General features: G+C 44.7%; 1 protein-coding gene across 3 annotated transcripts in view; it reads left to right on the top strand.

The window, feature by feature from the left end:
* The window catches only part of LOC130109081 (SLIT-ROBO Rho GTPase-activating protein 1-like), a 42,240-nt gene that overhangs the window by 14,943 nt on the left and 14,304 nt on the right, over positions 1-12,993 (top strand). For all 3 annotated transcript variants that reach the window (XM_056275811.1, XM_056275808.1, XM_056275809.1), the window contains exons 9-10: positions 156-257; positions 1,645-1,842. In XM_056275811.1, the coding sequence (XP_056131786.1) occupies positions 156-257; positions 1,645-1,842 (300 nt within the window). The remainder of the gene's footprint in view (positions 1-155; positions 258-1,644; positions 1,843-12,993) is intronic.

Raw genomic sequence — 12,993 nt, forward strand, 5'->3', positions numbered from 1 at the left:
AGGTCGGTGGCTGGAATCGAACCGGCGACGGTTGCGACCATGTGGCCTGCGCTGTAACCACTTGGCTACAGAGGCACCCAGTCTTTTTTTTTTTCTTTTGTAATCCACAGTAGGCGGCTGGCTGATTGTCATTGTGTTTGTTTGGCATTGTGTAGGTGACCCAGATTGCGACCCAACCACAGGTCCAGGCCGAACTCACGCTCCGCCTGACACAACTCCAGACTCGACTCGCCTCTCTAAAGATAGAGAACGAAGAGGTATCACACACACACACACACACTACACATAAAGACACACATTTAGAGGAGGTTATGATAAAATAACTTGGATCGCAGTAAAGGGGGTTAAGTAGGTGATGTTAACATTAACCTGAATGGTGCCTGAAAGCACCTCCTCCCTGTACTCCACGTGTTTGTGTGCTGTATTCCAGAGAGCGCACAGTGCTGTGGAACAGATTGTGATGTGTGTGTGTGTGTGTGTGTGTGTGTGTGTGTGTGTGTGTGTGTGTGGTGTGCACAGAGGGCATCTGTTATCTGACCCTGAAGAGCACAAAAATGCTGATGGAGTCTGAATTAATGAACTGTATATGCATGTCTCAGCAGCTTCTAAATATACAAACACACACTCACGCCAACACACGTGCACGTCCTGATTCACACAACTTGCCCTCGTCATTCATGCTGTAAATACAAACACGCTTTGCATAACAAGTATGCATAGACATAAATGCTGTAGTTAAAATAATTAAGTGCTGAGAGTGAAACCCTGCGAGGCAGTATTTGCAACAGTTGTAAGTGGTTTTATCCAGACCAAGGTATTTCCCAGAGTGACAAAATAAGAGATTCAGCGCCTCAAGTATCAGCGAAAGTTTGAGATGCTGACTTGGGAACAAATTAAAGTGATTTTCTGTTTCTGGGCTCTTGCATGGTGGTGCTCTGCCACGCCTTTACTTGCGTAAGTACGCCACTGTAGATTAATGCCCTTTTAGCTGTTCAACCAAACATTCAATATGAGCTTTCAAAGTCAACCTGTCACACCCCGGATGGCAAAATGCTGTGGCCCGGACCCGTCCCACACCCCGCACATCATCCAGCTCACATATTGTGTGGAATGATGGCACTTGGGTGGTCCTCTCCTGTTTACCAGATCTGGGCCAGAACCAAGCCATAGCAATGCCTCGTGCCACATATTTGCCAAAGGTGGCCCACCACTTACCACACGGGCCACTTCAGGGCCACATCCAGATCACATGTTGCCGAGAGCGCTGCATCTTTGCCAAAAATGGCCCACATTTGATTTGGCATATTTGCTATTAGACATGTGGGCCACTTCAGGCTCACATCCATTTTGTCAGGGCCAGAAGAAGGCCACCAGTGCCGCATCATTTCCTGAAGTGGCCCACATCCAGATGCTATCTGGGACAGTACATCGTCAATGAAACACACCCAGAAACCAAGACTCGCAGACTTCTGAGTCTCAGCTCCAGCATGGAGGGTAATCATACAGCAAAAATCATTCATGTGCAGTCTTGTTTTACACTGTAATTTTTCTTCAGTTACCCACGTGTACTCCAGTGAAAGCCTGTGCATGTCACCACAAAATGTTGCTGTTTAGGTCACTTCAATTACCCTCTCCCCACCGCAGGTTAAGAAGACATGGGGTGCAACTCTGACCACACTCCAGGACATGACAGTGCTGGATGACTATGACGTGTCCCAGAGCTTCACGCACAGTCCCTCCTCCGAGTCGGTCAAGTCCAGCGTGTCAGATGGCTATTTAAACAAACCCAGTCTGGCCAAGAGACGGGCCAATCAGCAAGAGACGGAGCTCTTCTACTTTACCGTGAGAAAACATACACACTTGCTTATATAAAAGTGGTGACCATAACCACAACTGACAAAATTTATATTTATTAAAAATAAAACAAAAATAAAAAATGAAAAATAAATAACAACAACAATAATAATGATGATAAAAAATTAAAAATGAAATGAATAAAATTCTAAAATACATTTTAAAAAATATATGAAAGTATTTATTTATTTATTTTTGGCTGGACCGGGTCAGCCCTACAAACGCGACTGTCTCTTACCGACCGAGTAATCAGTTTGACACGATTGGGCTGCTGGATAAAGGGACCAGCGACGTCACTGAAATTACACGATTGCTCGGCCGACCAATGACGCCCCTGGTAGACACCAAGTGGGAGTTTCCCTATTGGCCGTTGCTCTTTAAAAATTATTTGGCGAAGTGGTTCCAGCTCATTCCACATTTATCGCACGCTAACAAACTGAATATATTGTTGCTTGTGGATACTACTGACACTAAGAATGGAAGTGTCTTGATGTTGCAATCACAGCATTGTAAAATAGCGACAGACGTGTAACGACTGAAACCAACGACCGGTTTCATGATCACACATGTTTGATCATGAATTTTCTTGCATCTATTCTTAACCCGTTGGTAGGCAGTAATGGACATCACATTCAGAACACTATGGATGTTGTGGATAAGGTGAGGAACATCATTATGGAGGTGGATGAAACAATGGTCTCTTATGATGTTACGTCTCTCTTCACGTGCGTTCCTGTTGATGAAGCAGTGGAGGTAGTCCGTATGAAATCACAAAACGACCCCACCCTTAGCAATAGGACCACCCTTAACACTGACCAAGTGTGTCTGCTCCTGAAACTATGCTTTCAGTCCATGTATTTCACATACAGGGGGCAGTACTATAGAAAGAGGCATGGGTGTGCTATGGGTTGCCCAGTCTCACCTGTAGTGGCCAATTTGTATATGGGAGAAGTGGAAAAGAGGGCTCTGATGTCCTATCGAGGGACACCACCTAGCCATTGGTTCAGATTTGTGGACGACACCTGGATTAAAATTAAATCTCAGGACATACCACATTTCAGTAACCACATTAACTCTGTGGACAAATACATCAAGTTCACCAGGGAGGATGTGAAAAACGACGGGGTAGCCTTCTTAGACTGAAATTGCAATTGGTGATGGGGGACACTTGGTTGTTGATGTTTACCACAAACCAACACATACAGATCAGTGCTTAAGGTTTGACTCTCATCATCCACTGGAGCACAAACTAGGCATCATCAGGACGCTGTACCACCAAGCTGACAACGTCCCCACTGACACAGCGGCCGGGGAAGGGGAGAAATCCCACATTAAACAGGCCCTTGGTTAAGTGTGGTTATCCTAACTGGGCATTTGTCAAAGCCAGGAAGATGCCCAAACAGTGCACCAGCCAATCGAAGAGGGCAGAAGGACAACAGTGGTCTAAGCGTAAACCAGTGGTGATTCCGTATGTGGCAGGAGTGTCAGAAAAGCTGAGATGTGTATTTTCAAAACACCGTGTCTCAGTTGCTTTCAAACCCCAAAACACGCTGTGCCAGAAGTTGGTCCACGCCAAGGATCAGGTCCCCCGGCACAAACGGAGCAATATAGTGTACACTGTTAAGTGCCAGGAGGATTGCAATGACTTGTACTTTGGGGAAACTAAACAGACACTCGCCAAGAGGATGGCACAACACAGGAGAGCTAACACGTCAGACCAGGACTCTACAGTCTACACCATCTACAGGCCAGTGGCCACTGTTTCAGGGAGGAGGATGTGCACATCCTTGATATGGAGGAACACTGGTTTGAATGGGGAGTCAAAGAGGCCATCTATGTGAAGAGGGAACAACCATTCCTGAATGGGGGGGGGGCTAAGTGTACGTCTGTCACCATCTTACAATGCTGTGATTCGAGTCCGCGGTGGTGTAGCGGTCTAAGCATCGGCTTTGTGTCGATGCAGTTGCCCACTGGGGACCAGGGGTTCGCGCCCCGGTCTCGTCAGATCCGACTATGGCCGGACTTGATGAAGCAGCAATAATTGGCAACGCTGTCTTCGGGAGAGGGGTGGAGTCGGCTTGTGTTCGTCACATGAATGTGTCTCTGTGTGTGTGGGGGAAAAAGCAGTGGTTTGGCCTGGATTTGCCTTGTCACAAAAGTGGCGAGGCGTCTCCTTCGAGACTGCCAGCCAGAGAGATGCAGTTGGCGAACGCATGCAGTACGAGAGTGGGTGTTTGAACTAAAATAGGGATCGATTGGCCACTAAATTGGGAGAAAAAGGGAAAAATCAGAAATAAATTTAGAAAAAAAAACAAAACAATGCTGTCATTGCAATTGTTCCCCGACCCTCTAGTTAATGTGCACACCCATATTTGATCATGAAACTGGTCGTTGGTTTCGGTCGTTATACATCTGTCACCATCTTACAATGCTGTGATTCCAACAATCGCTAATCCTCTGTGAATAGTACACATGATCAAAGGTCACACCCACATTTGCATATGAAACTGGTAGTTGGTTTCGGTCGTTAGGTACTGCATTGTACTGTATTGTTTATAAGGTTGGGGATACCTGCAGTCAGTTTGGACTGAAGATGACAATAAACTGAATTGAATTGAATTGAATTGAAGACGTCACTTAGTTGAGTGAAGAAATGTGTCTGTCAATAAACGTTGTATCCAGATGAACGGATTCAACCTTTTTTGAATCTCATACAACATCTATAAAAGAGCGAACAGTTCCGTGGGAGCAGAGTGAACAATATGGGTCAGGTATCAGTCCCATTTGATGTCTAATTCTTGGTAGATATGCTCTATGACAAAATTTTGAATGTACGTATATACTGATGATTAAGGTTTTTCAAAGAACAAGTAGAATGTAACTTTGTTGCATTCTACTTGATGCACACTTGATACATTCTACTTGCGTCCATCACATATAGTACGCCATCAACAACTGGAACTCTTGTATTGAGTAGGAAACATGATGCTTGGTGACCATGTAACTCAGATCTCTCCAATGACTTCTTCAGCTGCGTCTGTGACATACATCCAACAACAATCAATCCACTTCTTTTAACGTCAACTAAGTTGACATCGCCAAGTTTGTCTTTAATCCACCTCGCTACTTCATGTTTGTCTGACATAACCCCAAACCTCTTTTTTTTTTTGGATCCCCCCCCCCTTTTCTCCCCAATTGTATCCTGCCAATTACCCCACTCTCCCGAGCCGTCTCAGTTGGTGCTCCACCCCCTCTGCCGATCCGGGGAGGGCTGCAGACTACCACATGCTTCCTCCGATGGAGTCGCCAGTTGCTTCTTTTCATCTGACATTGAGGAGTTTCGCCAGGAGGACGTAGCGCATGGGAGGATCACGCTATTCCCCCCAGTTCCCCCTCCCCCCCGAAGAGGGGCCCTGACCGACCAGAGGAGGCGCTAGTGCAGCGACCAAGACACATACCCACATCCAGCTTCTCACTTGCAGACACAATCAATTGTGTCTGTAGGGATGCCTGTCCAAGCTGGAGGTAACGCAGGGATTTGAACCGGAGAGCCCCGTGTTGGTAGGCAACGGAATAGACCGCCACACCACCCGGACGCCCAGAACTCCAAATATGACCTTGTCAATTTTATTTTATTTTTTTTGTATTTTATTTTTTTTGTATTTTCCCCCTTTTCTCCTCAGTTGTACCTGGCCAATTACTCCACTCTTCAGAGCCATCGGGGTCGCTGCTCCACCCTCTCTGCCGATCCAGGAAGGGGTGCAGATTACCACATGCCTCCTCCAATACATGTGGAGTCACCAGCAACTTCTTTTCACCTGACAGTGAGGAGTTTCACCCGGAGGATGTAGCACATGGGAGGATCATGTTATTCCTCCCAGTTGCCCCTTCCCCCTCGAACAGGCGCCCCACTGACCAGAGGAGGCACTAGTGCAGTGACCAGGACACATACCCTCATCCGGCTTCCCACCTGCAGACACGGCCAATTGTGTCTGTAGGGCCGCCCGACCAAGCCGGAGGTAACACAAGGATTCGAACCGGAGAGCCTTGTGTTGGTAGGCAATGCAATAGACCGCTACACTACCCACATGCCCCCAGACCTTGTCAATTTTATCCCATCCAAGTGGTTTTCCCTTTCGTGGATGTCTCGTTCATTGCCTTTCCTCCCTAATTTCTTCCTGCTGCTTCTTTCAAACTCATCCACCTCTATCAAACACGCAAAACTCACGAGAGGTTGATGTCACTCACATTGTTACACATAACTCAAAACCAGTCTAGAGGATTACCAACAGAGGGTGTGTACTTAGACCATATTATCCCGGAGCCAATTCTTTTAGACTTTTAATTCCATAATAAAAACATGATATAGCATACATTCACTAGCAAGGACCACACCATCAACAACATGCGTTTAAATTATTTATTAAAGAAAAATGATTGGTGTGTGTAGTTCTTGTAGTTCGTCCACTTGCTGACTGCGTTGTGGGGAAGCTTCGTAGGTAATCCACCGTAGCACTCGGGTAATGACAGACCCCCTCAGGGCCCTACGAAGGGGAAGAAAAAGAGGAAGAAACAGAGAGAAATAGGAGGGGGGGTGCAGAATACGAGAGGGGAAGAGGAGGAGAGGGTTAGGTGGGTAATTATAGGAATGCCAGAAGTGGTGTGGTTGAGGTGTGGTCCTGTTCCTGAAACATTGCTAGAGAAGCTTCAATTCACTAGCAAGGACTAAACCAGTGGTTCTCAACCTTTTTGGGGTCCTGGACCCCCTGCGTATTTTTGATCTACCCTGAGGACCCCTCCACCTGATCTTGGGGGAGGGGGGTTGCAATTTGATAGAAACAGTAGAAACTGCATTTTAAATTGCATTATAGCATTTATTCACTCGTTGGGGCAAAAATAAGAGCTTTCAGTTGTAACTTAGATATAGTTAACAAAACAGAATTCTTATGCAGTAACTTTCAGATATATGTAACAAAACAGAATATGTATTCAGTAACTTTCAGATATATGTAACAACAGAATTTTTATGCAGTAACTTTTAACAATGCAAACGGGAGCGAGATCTCTTATTAAAATACAATAAATTACACTTGTGAAACAGATGTAATTAGAGAAAAAAGTCCTGTTACCCTTTATAGTTTAGGTAGATAAAGGTCTCAGTCACATTTGAGTAAAATAATCCTATTTCTATAAATGTCATAGGATCTTTTTTTAAAGATATTTGATTTTCACGGACCCCTTGCAATTACACCACGGACCACTAGGGGTCCGCGGACCCCCGGTTGAGAAACACTGGACTAAACCATCAACAAGATGCGTTTAAATTATTTATTACAGAAAAATAATAGCTGTGCATAGTTCTTGTAGTTCTTCCACTCGCTGACTGTGTTGTAGGGAAGCTTTGTAGGGAATCCACTGTAGCACCTGGGCAACAATGGACCCCCAAATCTTCCAGTTACTTAAGATATATCTGAATCTTTGAAATCTGAACGGATGTAGCAATGATACGTTTGGGAGGGCCAACGGCCCATGAGCTGTATGAGATATTCTGGGATGCCATTGCGGGAGGCTGAAATGGCAGCTTTGATCCTAAAGGGCGGTCCGGAATAATGAACAGGAAAAATGCCAGACAAGATACAGAGTATGTACCAGAAATGATAGTGGAATCAGAATCGAGTAGCCACTTGTCTGGATTCAGTGATGAAAAGAGGGTCTGTTGATGTTATGCTCTGAGATTTTCAGAGTAGCAATTAGTTTGTGAGGGTCTCGAAAGGTTTTCAGTGGTGATTGGACTCTAAAGTAAAAGACGGGCGAAGGCTGACTGGATTGATTGGTTTTTGTTTATTTTAAGTGGAATACAATGGTGTCCTCTGAGAAATAAAATAAGTCTGAAATGCAATCATGGCGGCGTGGGTTGAAGTGAATGGTTGAGGCAGTGAAATCAGAGCATCTGAGGAAACCAAAAAAAGCAAACAAGAACATGGCTTCTAGAGTTCGAGCAATGTAAGAAGTGCCGTATCTGGAGCGGATGGTGTGGATGCAGACTGACAGCAAGTCAGTAGTGAGGGGAAGGTGGCGAGGAGTTTTAGCTGGCTCTTGACATAGGAGTCCTTTGAGGATTGAAGTTATCTGAGAGTGGCTGAAGGCCATGCCCAGACTACCAGTTATGAGTTTGGAGAAGAAGCCTATGCTGCTGAGATAAACTTTGATAGTATATGTTTTAATAGCCATCACGGAATGGGCGTAGGTAATGAAACAAGTCAGAGTGACAGGATCGAACAACGGCAAAGTTAATTTATACTGGTCGTGAAAGTAATGGAATATTTTCCAAGCTGTCCAGTCAAATGAGAGGGTTGAGGGTGATAAGCTGTTGATTAGGGCAGGATTTACAAGCTGAATGTCAGTGCTGAATATGGAGGAACTGGTATTGGTAGGTCTGTGAATGTTCTGTGAATGTTCTCATTCGTCCAGGTCATGGTTATCCATGGTTATATTTGGATAACGGTATTGGTAGGGTATCTTCATGAGGGGTCAGTATTCTGAACTTCTTTTTTTTTTCCTTGTCCTGTTTCTCGTTTTTCAGTATTTCTTTAAAAATCAAGTCATATCCACCAGCTCTTTTTTGGCAAGCTAGTTGGGTTTTTTTATCCCTTTTATAAATAAGCACTAAGTACTGATAGATAGAATAACATACACCATTACGTGTGTTTTTAAAGTAGATGCGTTTGTCGTTTTTTTGTACTTTTATACTCTTATGAATTCGGTATCTTGTTAGGTACTCTTCACTCATCTGTTTAAAGATTTTAAGTTAATGCAAGCAGGGACAGAGTTGGCCATGAAGTCTTGCTCTAGGCACGGGTTAGAGATACAGGCGCGTGCCCACTTCTTTACGAGACACCGTTGACCAGGGCCAAGGTCTCGCTAGCTGAGGCCATGCCGTTGCTGGGGGAACGCTTGGATGGGGTGCGCTCATTCTTGGTGCTGGTCCCGTTCTCCTTGGGCTCGGGGCCAGCGTGGTTCTCCTTTCGGAGTATTCTGAACTTCTGAAACGAAAAACAAAAAAGAGAGTCAGCGATGTCATTGGAGTGACCGGGGAACATGAGCACATTGGTGTAGTGGTATCTCAAAGTGGTCCCTGCTTCATAACTGATAACCATCATGTAGGACATAGTCTTTTTAAAGTGACATTGGGAGTGATGTCGGGTCAGACTGCATTGTAGGCTTATTTGAGAGCATTGTCCATCTCTTTATGCTGTGCCCAAAGAACACATATGCGCTTGACTGTATAATAAAACTTCCTTACCTCTTGTATCTTCACAGAATACAATAAGGATGAGGTTTAGATACAGCCATCTGCTCCTTGGCAGCAATTCTTGCTTGTACTCCTGTGTCTATGCCGCTCATAAGCGGCACCATCATACCCTTGCCCTCTGCACTTTGATAGATCTAATCTACTGTCCTCTATAGATGCAATTATGTCCTTGGCAAGTTCACTGGCTGACGAATTGGACACCTCACAGAACCCAAGGAATGACTCCTTGATTTTCACGTCACCGGTTACACCGCCAGCGTCTCTCGCTATGGTGACGTATATCTGAAGATCTGACTCATTTGATCTACTTTAGCTATATCCTGGGTAGTGTCTATAATAACAGGAAAAATATGGGGCTGCTTGTATTTCATCCAGAATTTCTTTTTGGACACGTTTTTCAAAGATCTCGACAAGTACATTTTGTACTGATGGGCCCAGGTATTTCATTGAGCAAGCTGGGCGACTAATTAGATCTTTTAGGACCAGGTCATATTTTGCCATAAGTTCAATGATAGAGAGGAAATTACTACTGTTTTGGCCTCATATTTCCTGGTGTCCTCTGACTGGCATGTTGTTCATAGCTAAAGTCAGTGTGACGTTACCAGTACTGGTCCAGTACCTGCTGAATGATGTCCTTGCCGATAGTTCCGTGCAAACACCACTGGTCATGTACCACACATGCACATGTGGTATGTACAGAAGACATCTAATGCTGTTGGATTTTCAAGGATAAATTGCGCTAGTTGTTTGTTTTCCATATAGACTTCCCATCCAGCACTGAGCATTCTACAAAAAGCCACCAGGGCTTGCAATAGGCTACATCTAATTTGGGCAAGTAGCATAGCCATGTCCGTAGTACCTCCAAACCAGATATGGTTTTGCTGGTGCAGTAGGAAGTGGAAAAGCACCGGTTGCCCTGTGTTGGATCCCATGGATAAGGGCCCAGTGGTTTGCATGGCCCCATAGACACAATATAACGCTTGACATTTGCTTCTACCTTTTCAAGAAAATGTCCCCTGTCCGTGGGATACTCATGCAGAGATTTGATGGCAGTTGTAGCCGTTGGCTGTGACACATCCCCTTGCACCTCGTTCTCACCATCTCCAATGGTGTTGGATGGCACGCTGGTGCTAGCATAAGCAGGTGTCTTGTTCGACTCTTGCTCAGTGGAGCAAGTAGCGCTTGCTCTCTCGTCTTTCTTTTTAAAGAAACTGGCTATTTTTTGAAGCCTGGCATTTTCTTTCTCGGCTGCTTCTTTCAGTTTTTGCTTCTGAAACCTGCGTTTGTGTTTGTAGTACACCATCGCTTGTTTCTCACCCACTCTAGCTAGCCCTTGTTGATTTTGCTATGCAGTGCGCACATCATCCATAATTACTATAAATCAAGAATTCTGCACGGGCAGACTTTGCACAATTTTGAACGTCCAATCACCTATCAATCCTTATTTAAACTTAATTTAGAAATTTAACAGGTATGAGTCAATAAACCATATTTTTGTGTCTGTAAAACTGTTTAATTTGGTGAATGACATCAAGTTTGAGGTCATGACACAGATAACTTTGCTCATTGAGTACTATATATATATATATATATATATATATATATATATATACAGTGCATCCGGAAAGTATTCACACCCCTTCACTTTCCCTACATTTTGTGATGTTACAGCCTTATTCCAAAATGGATTAAATTCCTTTTTTTTCTCTCATTAATCTACATACAATACCCCATAATGACAAAGTGAAAAAGGTTTTGTAGAAGTTTTTGCAAATTTATTAAAAATAAAAAACTGAAATATTGCATGTACATAAGTATTCACACCCTTTACTCAGTACTTGGTTGAGGCACCCTTGGCAGCGATTACAGCCTCAAGTCTTCTTGGGTACGAAGCTACAAGCTTGGCACACCTATGTTTGGGGTATTTTTCCCCATTCTTCTCTGCAGATCCTGTCGAGCTCTGTAAGGTTAGATGGGGAGCGTTGCTGCACAGCTATTTTTAGGTCTTTCCAGAGATGTTCAATGAGATTCAAGTCTCAGCTCTGGCTGGGCCACTCAAGGACATTCACAGACTTGTCCCGAAGCCACTCCTTCGTTGTCTTGGCTGTGTGCTTAGGGTCGTTGTCATGTTGAAAGGTAAACCTTTGCCCCAGTCTGAGGTCCTGAGCGCTCTGGAGCAGGTTTTCATCAAGGATCTCTCTGTACTTTGCTCCATTCATCTTTCCCTCGATCCTGACTAGTCTCCCAGTTCCTGCCGCTGAAAAACATCCCCACAGCATGATGCTGCCACCACCATGCTTCACTGTAGGGATGGTATTAGCAAAGTGATGAGAGGTGCCTGGTTTCCTCCAGACGTGATGTTTGGCATTCAGGCCAAAGAGTTCAATCTTGGTTTCATCAGACCAGAGAATCTTGTTTCTCATGGTCTGAGAGTCCTTTAGGTGCTTTCTGGCAAACTCCAAGCGGGCTGTCATGTGCCTTTTACTGAGCAGAGGCTTCCGTCTGGCCACTCTACCATAAAGGCCTGATTGGTGGAGTGCTGCAGAGATGGTTGTCCTTCTGGAAGGTTCTCCCATCTCCACAGATGAACGCTGGAGCTCTGTCAGAGTGACCATCGGGTTCTTGGTCACCTCCCTGACCAAGGCCCTTCTCCCCCGATTGCTCAGTTTGGCTGGGCGGCCAGCTCTAGGAAGAGTCCTGGTGGATTCAAACTTCTTCCATTTACGAATGATGGAGACCACTGTGCTCTTCGGGACCTTCAAAGCTGTAGACATTTTTTATACCCTTCCCCAGATCTGTGCCTCAATACAATCCTGTCTCGGAGGTCCACAGACAATTCCTTTGACTTCATGGCTTGGTTTCTGCTCTGACATGCACTGTCAACAGTGGGACCTTATATAGACAGGTGTGTGCCTTTCCAAATCATGTCCAGTCAATTGAATTTACTACAGGTGGACTCCATTGAAGATGTAGAAACATCTCAAGGATGATCAGTGGAAACAGGATGAACCTGAGCTCAATTTTGAGTGTCATAGCAAAGGGTGCGAATACTTATGTACATGCAATATTACAGTTTTTTATTTTTAATAAATTTGCAAAAATTTCTACAAAACCTTTTTCACTTTGTCATTATGGGGTATTGTGTGTAGATTGATGAGAAAAAAAAAGGAATTTAATCCATTTTGGAATAAGGCTGTAACATAACAAAATGTGGGGAAAGTGAAGGGGTGTGAATATTTTCCGGATGCACTGTACATATATATATATATATGCATGCATCGGGGTAAGAAAATCACAGAAGGTTGAATCAGTTCATCTGGACACGTTTATTCAGAGAAATGTTTCATCGCTCATCTAAGTGACCTCTTCAGTCTCAACTGAATGCAGGTGTCCCCAGATACTGTTGATAAGGGAAGAATGGGAAGTAGAATGCTACTGTAAGCCTGTACTGTGTATATAAAAACTTTAGGCATAAACACACTTGCACACATATCCCATGCATGTACACGAGAACACTCGCACCATTTTCACACAGTCCATCCATCCATCCATTATCTGAACCGCTTATCCTGCTCTCAGGGTCGCAGGATGCTGGATCCTATCCCAGCAGTCATTGGGCGGCAGGCGGGGAGACACCCTGGACAGGCCGCCAGGCCATCACACAGGGCCAACACACACACACACACACACACACACACACACACACCCATTCATACCTAGGGACAATTTAGTACGGCTGATTCACCTGACCTACATGTCTTTGGACTGTGGGAAGAAACCGGAACACCTGGAGGAAACCCACACAGACACCGGGAGAACATGCAAAC

This window comes from Lampris incognitus, chromosome 3, assembly GCF_029633865.1.
Source record: "Lampris incognitus isolate fLamInc1 chromosome 3, fLamInc1.hap2, whole genome shotgun sequence".
Classification (NCBI taxonomy): Eukaryota; Metazoa; Chordata; class Actinopteri; order Lampriformes; family Lampridae; genus Lampris; species Lampris incognitus.